Source organism: Geospiza fortis, unplaced genomic scaffold, assembly GCF_000277835.1.
Source record: "Geospiza fortis unplaced genomic scaffold, GeoFor_1.0 scaffold662, whole genome shotgun sequence".
Lineage (NCBI taxonomy): Eukaryota > Metazoa > Chordata > Aves > Passeriformes > Thraupidae > Geospiza > Geospiza fortis.
The window spans coordinates 174252-183982 of NW_005054450.1; the positions used below are offsets into that span (position 1 = coordinate 174252).

General features: G+C 47.3%; 1 protein-coding gene across 1 annotated transcript in view; it reads left to right on the forward strand.

The window, feature by feature from the left end:
- Positions 1–4568: 4568 nt before the first annotated feature.
- C1QTNF12 (C1q and TNF related 12) overlaps positions 4569–9731 on the forward strand; it is a 7444-nt gene continuing 2281 nt past the window's right edge. Inside the window, exons 1-6 of the mRNA XM_005427678.2 lie at positions 4569–5457; positions 5639–5758; positions 6480–6591; positions 7523–7704; positions 8679–8787; positions 9205–9295. Of these exons, the coding sequence (XP_005427735.1) occupies positions 5305–5457; positions 5639–5758; positions 6480–6591; positions 7523–7704; positions 8679–8787; positions 9205–9295 (767 nt within the window). The 5' untranslated portion in view covers positions 4569–5304. The remainder of the gene's footprint in view (positions 5458–5638; positions 5759–6479; positions 6592–7522; positions 7705–8678; positions 8788–9204; positions 9296–9731) is intronic.

The window sequence follows — 9731 nt, forward strand, 5'->3', positions numbered from 1 at the left end:
CCTACAATTCTTTTTAAAAAAACCCAAAATTCCTTTGGAATTCTAGAAATATTTTGCCCCAAATCCCAAAATTCCTTTGGGATTCATCTGCTGAACTAAACCCTTAAATGTTATTAAATTCTTTAAAACCCCAGCCCCAGTTTTTTGGGTTTTCCCCTAAAAATTTGTTCCATTTAAACGCCAAAATTCCAATTCTTTAGAATTCCCTGGATTTGGAGGAAGATTTGTGGGATCCCTGTGGATTCCAGGATTTGGGAATAGAATTTTTATTCCTTTTTTTTGGGGTTGATTTGTGTTTTCCTGGGAATTCAGCTTTCCCCCAAAAAAAAGAAAAAATGAAATTTCAATCTCTCCCTCAGGATAAAATCTTGGGATAAATCCTTGAAATTCCAGCTGCAGTTCCATGGATTTAAAAGTTTGGGAATTTTCCCCCAGAATCTTCATTTTTAATAAAAATTCCTGGATTTTGGGGGGATTTTCCCCTTTTTCCTGGATTTTCCAAGCTCAGAGGAGTGGGAATGGCTGCGTTGTAAAGTGATTTATTCATAATAAAAATCCATAAAAAATCGACTTTGTGGGGCTTTTTTGGGGAATAAAATTCCATGGGGAAAAAATGGGATTTGGGATATTTCAGTTCATAAATAAAATAATGAAAAATATTCATTCTTCCTGATTGTTTTCCTTTTTTCAGCCGGATTTTCCAGCTTCCCTTGGATGTCTTGGTGTCTTTCCTTCATCATTCATAAATTCTGAAATTCCTTGAAATAATTTTATATAATTGCAATTATTATATATCTGATTTATTTATAAACACTTTATAAATTATGAATACTTAATAATTTAATTAATAATTATAGGTAATTTCATTATTGATTAATCAGAGATTAATTAATTCTGCCATTTTCATTTTTTAAAGCCAGAAAATCCCATTTCCAGCAGAAAAGTCACCAAAAAAAGGGAATTAATTCCATAAAAACTCCAGGAATTCCAAAATTCCTGGAATTTCTTTTGGGAATGAGGACGGCTCATTAGGATTAATTAGGAATTCCTAATTAGCGCCGGGAGCTTTGCCCTGCCGGGTCATTTCCCTTTTGGAGTGGCAGAAATTGGGGAATTTTTTCCATTTTTCAGGGAATTTGGGGTTTTGGGGATCGGCCACGAGGTGGCGCCGCCGTGTCGGGAATTGGGGCTGGAGCGGATTTGGGGAATCCTCAAAAATCCTAAACTGGGAACGATCCCAAATCCCGAAATCCCAGCCGGGGGGAGGCTCTGGGGTTATGGGAACTCCCTGGGGATATTTTATGGGACTAAAATTGGGAAAAGAATTTTTGGGGTGATCTCCAACCTCTCCAAGAGAAAACCAGGATGGGATAATCCCAAAAATCAGGAAAAGGATTTTTGGGATTATCCCAAAATTGAGAAGAGGATTTCGAAATTGAGAAGAAGATTTTTGGGATGATCCTGAAATTGGGAAGGGGATTTCTGGGATTGTCCAAAAATCAGGAAAAGGATTTTTGTGGTAATCCCAAAAATTTGGGGATATTCTGGGGGGATTTTTTGGATTTTTCCCAAAAAATCAAGCAAAGGATTTCTGGGATGATCCCAAAATTGGGAAAAGGATTTTTGGGATGATCCCGAATTCGGGAAGGGGATTTTTGGGATTTCCCAGCCCGGGGCTCTGGGAATTCGTGGCCCCGGGAAGGTCCCGCCCGGAGCGGGGCGGGCGCCGGGGAAGTTCAAAATTATCAACAAATCCCAAAAATGAGCAACAAATCCCGCCTGGAATGTGCTGGGCTGAGCTGCTCTTAACCCCTGCCACGCTGGGGACGTTCCGTCGGGATTTTCCCCTTCCCAAATTCCAGGGGTTTCTATCTCTCCCATTCTCAAACTCCAGTTTTTTCCCATTCTTCCCATTCCCAAATTGTAGTTTTTTCCCCTTCCCAAATTCCATTTTTTTTCCATTTTTCCCATTCCCAAATTCCCATTTTTCCCCTATTTTCCTGTTCTCAAATTCCAGTTTTCCTTTTTTCCCCTTTCCAAATTCCAGGGTTCCATTTCTTCCCATTCCCAAATTCCATTTTTCCCATTTTTTTTTCCTGTCCCCAAATTCTACATTTTGCTGGAGGTGTTGTCAAAAAAACGGGGGGAAATTTGATTTTTCTGGATTTTGGGTTGGGAGTGTCCCGTGCCTCAGTTTCCCCAAGATCCAGAGATTTCCTCCCAATCCATAAAATTTTTCCCCTTATCCACAAAACTGGGAAATGAAACAGGGATGCTGCTCTGTCCACGCTGGGGTTTATCCCAAGGCAGGGATTTCCAGCCCTGCCAGGTGCTCCAAATTCCCAAAAAAAACCCCTGGTTTCCCTGGGATAAATTTCCCCAAAAAAGTTTATTTTCCTGGGATAAATCCCAAAAACCCAGTGATTTTTCTGGGATAAATTCCCAAAACAATGCTCATTTTCCTGGGATAAAATCCCCAAAAAAACTGATTTCCCTGGGATAAATCCCAAAAGAAAAGCTGATTTCGCTGGGATAAATTCCATAAAAAACCTGATTTTTATGGCATAAAATCGAAACAAAAAAACCTGATTTTTCTGGGATAAAATCCCCAAAGATCGGATTCTGCCGGGATGCGCAGGGAGGGAGCGGGCGCTGGTCCCAGTCTGGGCAGTTCCATTATCGGGGAATTTCACGGGATCGTGCGAGCGGCGCCTGCAGCTCCTCCTTTTTCCCTTTTTTTTTTTTTTTCCCTGTTTTTTTTCCTCCTCCTTTTCTGGGAGTCGATGGAAACTCCTCCGGGGAGCCGCGAGGAGCCGGAGCCGCGGCAGGAGCTGCGATCTGGGATTTGGGATTTGGGGTTTGGGGTTTGGGTTTGGGATGGGGAACCCGCGCGCTCCTGCCCCGTGACAGCGCCGGGGCTTGCGGGGATTTTTTAGGGAAAAACTGAAAAAAGGAAAAACTTTGGGAGGCTCCACCTGCTCCTGCCGGGCTGGGGAGGTTTCGCTTCCCCCCCGCGGAGCTTTTGGGGTGTGAGGAATTTGGGGTTTGGTTTTTGGGGTTTTCTTGGGGGGCTGTGAGGCATTTGGGGTTTGGGATTGTTTTTTGAGGTTTGTTCTTTGGGATGTAAGGAATTTGGGGTTTATGATTTGTTTTTTGGGGTGTGAGAGGTTTGGGTTTTGGGGTTTGATTTTTGGGGTTTGGTTTTTGCGGTTTGTTTTTTGGGATGTAAGGAATTTGGGGTTTGGGATTTGTTTTTAGGGATTTGTGTGACGGGTTTATTTTTGGGGTGTGAGAGATTGGGTTTTGGGGATTTGTTTTTTGGGGCGTGAAGAATTTGGTTTTGGGGATGTGAAGGATTTGTTTTGAGGGGTTTGCTTTTTAGGGTGTGAGGGATTTTTTGGGGGGGATGTGAGGGGTTGGTTTTTTGGCATTTGAGGGATTTGGTTTTTGGGGTGTGACTGATTTGTTGTATGGGATCTGTTTTTTGGGGTGTGAGAGGTTTGTTTTTTGGAGTTTGTTTTTTTGGGGTGTGAGGAGTTTGTTTTTTGGGTTTTGATTTTTTGGGATGTGAGGGGTTTAGGTTTTGGGATTTGTTTTTTGGGATGTGAAGGGGTTTGTTTATTGGGGTGTGACAGTTGTTTATTGGGATTTGTTTCTTGGGGTGTGAGGAATTGTTTTGGGATGTGAAGGATCTGTTTTTTGGGGTGTGAGGGATCTGGTTTTGGGGATCTGTTTTTTGGAGTGTGAGGGATTTTTTGGGGGTGTGAGGGATCTGTATTTTGGGATCCGTATTTTGGGATCCGCATTTTGGGATCCGTGTTTTGGGATCCGTGTTTTGGGATCCGCGTTTTGGGATCCGCGTTTTGGGATCCGTGTTTTGGGATCCGTGTTTTGGGATCCGCATTTCGGGATCCGCGTTTTGGGATCCGTATTTCGGGATCCGTGTTTTGGGATCCGTTTCGGGGCGCGGGGCCGGGTTCTGTCCCTCCGAGGCCGGCCCGGGATGCCGGCGCTTCCCCGGGTTCCGGTTCCCCGGGGCGCCGAGCGGAGTTCGGGGATTTGTCCCGGGAATGGACGGGGCGGCGCCGGGCTCTGAGCCGAGCCTGGCCGAACTCCGCCCGAGCCGGGCTCAGCTCTGCCCTGCAGCTTTCAGCACCTCTAAAACCGGCTTTAAACCCAATCTGAGAGGGTTTGGAGCCTTTAAAACCAGCTTTACACCCAATTTGGGAGGGTTTAGAGCCTTTAAAACCAGCTTTAAACCCCATCTGGGGTGGGGGCTGAGAGCCTTTAAAACCAGTTTCAAGCCCCATTTGGGGGGGCAGAGTAAAACCAGTTTTAAATCCGATTTGGGGTCAGAAGGGGCTGAGTAAAACCAGTTTCAAGCCCCATTTGGGGGTGCTGAGTGCCTTTAAAACCAGTTTCAAGCCGGATTTAAGGGGGCTGAGTAAAACCAGTTTCAAGCTGGATTTAGGGCAGAGCAGCCCCTCGCCTCTGGGATTTCTGGGAAGCTCCCACGGACTCAGCTCCATCTCCTGAGGATCCAGAATTCCAAACAAATTCCAAACAAATTCCAAACAAATTCATCTCCGGCTTTTCCATCCTGAGCAGCTGCTTGAAACCTTCTGGAATCTGGATCTTTTTGGACACAAATCTGGGTTTTTTTGGTCCTGAAGGATTTTGCGCCTGGCTGCTTGGAACCTCCTGAAATCTGGATTTTTTTGGACACAAATCTGCTTGGATCCTTCTGAAATTCTGATTTTTTTTTTTTTTTAATACAAATCCCGTTGGATCCTTCTTACCTGCTTAATTCTGGATTTATTTTAGAGACATATCTGGGTTCTTTTGCTCCTGAAGGATTCTCCTCCAGCTCCTTGATTCTGACCTGGTTAATTTGGATTTATCTTGGACACCAATCTGGTTTTTTATTGCTGACTGCTTGGATCCTTTTCACCTGCTTCATTCTGGATTTACTTTAGAGACAAATCTGATTTTTTTATTGCTCCTGAAGGATTTTCCTCCAGCTTCTTGATCCTGACCTGATTAATTGGGGATTTTTATTGGTACTGAAGCATTTTACACCTGGCTCTTTGATCCTGACCTGGTTAATTTGGATTTTTTTTTGTTTTTTATTGGTACTGGATCATTTTTCCCCTGGCTCCTTGATCCTGACCTAATAAATCCAGATTTTTTTGGGCACAAATCTGATTTTTTTTGGTACTGGATCATTTCCCCCCTGGCTCCTTGACCCTGACCTGGTCAATCCCAATTTTTTGGGACACAAATCGGATTTTCCTCGGGGCCACCATGCCGGGCTGGTGGCTGCTGCTGGCGCTGCTGTGCCACCAGCTGTGTCCCCGCGGGGTGGCAGCGGCCAGGAGGGACAGGGACAGGAGGGGCAGGAAGGAGCAGCCCGAGCCCCTGAACACCTCCCTGGCCAACAGCGAGGAGCAGCCCAAGGTGGGTTTGGCATCATGCCTGGAGTTATTCTGGATTTATTGGGATTTTCCTGCCTTTTGGGCTGGATTTTTGGGACTCTCTGAGGCCAGTTCTTGTCCTGGTGAGTCCCCAGCTCCTGGGCTGGATTTTTGGGACCTCCTGAGGCAAATCAGCCCATGATCCTTGTCCTGGTTGTCCCCAGCTGCTGGAGGCGGCAGATGCCCGGCTCACAGACCCCCGCAGGACCTGGATCTCCTTCGTGCACCGCCCGGACGACGGCAGCAGCTCCAAGAGGAGATGCAAAGGCAAAGACAAGAAATTGGTAGGATTTGCACTCCACAAGTCCCAGTTTCCTTCCTGCTGCTCATCCTCAAGGTTCCAGCTTTTCCCAGCCCAAAGAGTGCTGAATTTCCTTTTTTTTTTTTTTGTTTAATTTCTCCATTTTTGAGAAATTTGAGCCTTCTTTCTTCAGCAGAGGAGATGTGGGAATTTTGAACCAGCCACTCCCAAATTGAGCCTTTCTTGTCTCTCAAATGGAGCCTTTCTCATCTCTCCAATTGAGCCTTTTTTAGGTTATTTTCCCACTCATTAAAAATGAAATCAGTATTTTTTCACCCTTCCAAGAGATAAAGTCCAAGTATCCCAAAGGATCAATTAATCAAGGTGTGGACAAGTGGTTTATTTCAAATTAATGAGCTGAGTGACAGCTCATTAATCATGTGGAACTTTTCATCTGCTGCTTGGACAATCTTGGATTCTTTTAATTATTTTAATTATTTGAGGAATTTTTTGCATCCTCTGAACGTCTGGGCAGCTTTTCCGTGGAATTTTAGAGGTTTATCAGGGGAATGGGAGTCCCAGCAGCTGGAAAAAGATTTCTGAGGGACTCTCAGAGCTCTTGGCCCCTCCTGATCCCTCAAGAGTCCTCCAAAAATTATCAGGAGTTTTCTGGGAACAACCCCCCTCACGTTGCTGATGTTCCTGTAGGATTTTCTGCAATCCCCAGGTTTTAATCCCAAATTTTCCTTTGTTTGTTCCCTCAGCGAGGCCTGGTGGGGCCTCCAGGGCCTCCTGGGCCTCAGGGACCTCCAGGAGCTCCTGGGGCTGAAGTCACCAGGGAAGTTCTTCTGCAGGAGTTCAAGGAGATCTTAAAAGGTAAAAGATTTTTAAAAAAAGTCAAAGATTTCCAAAGGATATTCAAGGTAAAGGGTGTTAAAGGCTGGAGGAGCTTTGTTTTGGTCAAGATCCATGAACCAAAATGGCGGCCAAAGATGTTCCCCCAGTGCTGCTGGGCTTTAATTGGAGATCCAAGCGTAGAATTCCAAGCACACATTAATGGTGTCATAGGCCAGGCCCTTAAATGAAGATTTTATTTCCTTTTATTTCATTTTATTCCCCTTTTTCCCTCAGAACGCATCAAGCACGGGCCTCACTGGTCCTTTTGGCCCACCCCAGCCGGCTGCCCCTGCTAAGCCAGGCCCTTAAATGAAGATTTTATTCCATTTTATTCCATTCCATTTCATTTTATTCCATTTTATTTCATTTTATTTCCCTTTTTCCCTCAGAAGCCATGGAGTGCAGGGCCTCCCTGGCCCAGCCCAGCCAGCTGCTGCTGTCCCTGCAGGAGGTTCCATTCACAGGCTAGGCCCTTAAATTTAGATTTTATTTAATTTTATTTAATTTTATTCCATGTTATTTCATTTTATTTCATTTTGTTTCCCTTTTTCTCTCAGAAGTTATCAAGCACAGAGCCTCCCTGGTCCTTTTGGCCCACCCCAGTCAGCTGCTGCTGTCCCTGGAGGAGGTTCCATCGCAGGAACAGGAATGGCCAGGCCCTTAAATTTAGATTTAATTTAATTCAATTAAATTCAATTCAATTTTATTCCACTTTATTTCATTTTATTCCCCTTTTCCCCTCAGAAGCCATGGACACCGAGCCTCCCTGGTCCTTTTGGCCCACCCCAGCCAGCTGCTGCTGTCCCTGGAGGAGGTTCCATCACAGGAACAGGAACAGCCAGGCCATCAAATGAAGATTTTATTCCATTTTATTCCACTTTATTTAATTTTATGTCCCTGTTTCCCTCAGAAGCCATGGAGCACAGGGCCTCCCTGGCCGTCTCAGCCCAGCCCAGCCAGCTGCCCCCGCTGCTGCTGTCCCTGGAGGAGGCTCCATCCCAGCGGCGTGTGCAGGAGGCGTTCCACTGCAAGCTCAAGGGCCAGGTGCCGGTGGACAAGAAGACCTTGGTGGAACTCCAGAATTTCCAGTCGGTGAGGAATTCCAGCCTCATCCTGCTGGGGATCAGCTCCAGGGCTCTGTGGGGCTTCTGCTCAGCCCAGAAACTCCTCTGGGGCTGGAAGGAAGAGACAAATCCATGAGAAGGTGTCCAAAGGAGGCCACAGGTGGATCCACCTGGGATCCCCTTTTTAAACTCATTATTCCTGATGGGTCCACCTAGGATCCCCTTTTAAAATCAAATATTCCAGAAGTTCTGCTACTGCCACTGATGGATCCACCCTGGTGGATCCCATTTTAAATCAGGTATTCCAGAGGTTCTATCCCTCATGGATCCACCAGGGATCCCGTTTTTAAATCTGATATTCCAGAGGTTCTGCCACTGATGGATCCATCTTGGATCCCCTTTTAAAATTCATTATCCCAGAGGTTCTGCCACTGCCACTGATGGTTCCACCTTGGATCCTCTATTAAAATCCACCATTCCATTATTTCCCAAACTTTTGGCAGCTTGGCTTGGCAGCCAGGCAGGATCAACCCTGAGGCATGGGCAGGGCTGGAGGGAGAGCTGCTGCCTCATTAATTAGCAGGGAAAATGGGACTAATTAAGCCATCCCAGCAGTGGGCTGCTGCTTCCCGTGCCTCAGGCATGAGGAGCCCAATTCATTCCCGGCTTTTCCTGGCTCGGAGCTGCTGTGGGAGGCTCTGGGTGCCAAGCTGGCACCACGGCCCGGGACAAGACGAGTCGGGTTTGGGCTTGTGCCTCTGGGAAAGGGGAATGCAGAGCCAGAGCAGAGCAGGGATTTGGGATCAGCACAGGATGGAGCAGAGCAGAACAGGGATGGATTTGGGATCAGCACAGGGATTTGAGATCAGTCCAGGGATTCAGGATCAGCCCACAGGTTCAGGAGCAGCTCAGGGATTCAGGAGCAGTTCAGGTATGTGGGCTCAGCCCAGGGATTCAGGATTCAGGCTCAGCCCAGGGCTCAGCTCTGTTCTCTCTCCACAGCCCGTGGCCAAGGGCGCGTTCCTGCGGGGCTCGGGGCTGAACCTGGCCACCGGGCGCTTCACCGCCCCCATGGGCGGCATCTACCAGTTCTCAGCCAACATCCACATCGGTGAGTGCTGCCCCGGGGAGCCCAGACCCCACAGAGACCCCAAACCCCCTGGAGAATTCCCAGATATTCCAGAGGTTCTGCCACTGATGGTCAGTGATGGATCCTCTTTTTAAATCTGAGATTCCGGGGTTCTATCCCTGACAGATCCACCTTGGATCCCCTTTTTAAATCCACTGTCACAGAGGTTCTGCCACTGATGCATCCACCCTGGTGGATCCCATTTTAAATGTGATACTCCGGAGGTTCTGCCCTGATGACCAGTGATGGATCCACCTTAGATCCTTTGCCTTTGGCCCCATCAGATATGGAGGAACCTTCTGGCACCTCCTGAAGCCATCCCGGGGCTGCTGATGTCCCTCTGTCCCTCAAACCCCCGAATCTGTGGGGTTTCTGACATTTCCCTGCTGTTTCTCACAGACCACAGCGAACTGAAGAGCAAGGCGCAGCTGCGAGCGCGGGACAGCGTGCGGGTGCTGATCTGCATCGAGTCCCTGTGCCACAGACACACGTGAGGCACCCCAGCGGCACTTAGGGCATTCTTTCCCTCTGATTTTCCACACTTCTGAACATCTCAGCCAGCTTTGGCAATTCTTTCCCTCAGGGGGATTTTGGGAGATTTTCCAGGGAAGAAGGGGCTGGAAAAGGAGCTTTTCCAGCAGAGGGCAAAGCTGTGGCTCTGTCCTTGGCCCCAGACCCCAAATTCCTGCCCAGGTTGATTTTAATGCCCTGCCCTGAGCTCCTCCAGAAATCCACAGGTCCAGAAATCCAGAAATCCAGAAATCCACAGGTCCAGAAATCAGGATGGATCTGGGACGTGTCCCAGAGCAGTGGGAGTGATCTGGATGGATTTGGGACAGATCCCAGAATGTTCAGGATGGATTTGAGACAGGTCCCAGATCCCTCAGGATGGGTTTGGGGCAGGGATTTGGGGCAGGGATTTGGGG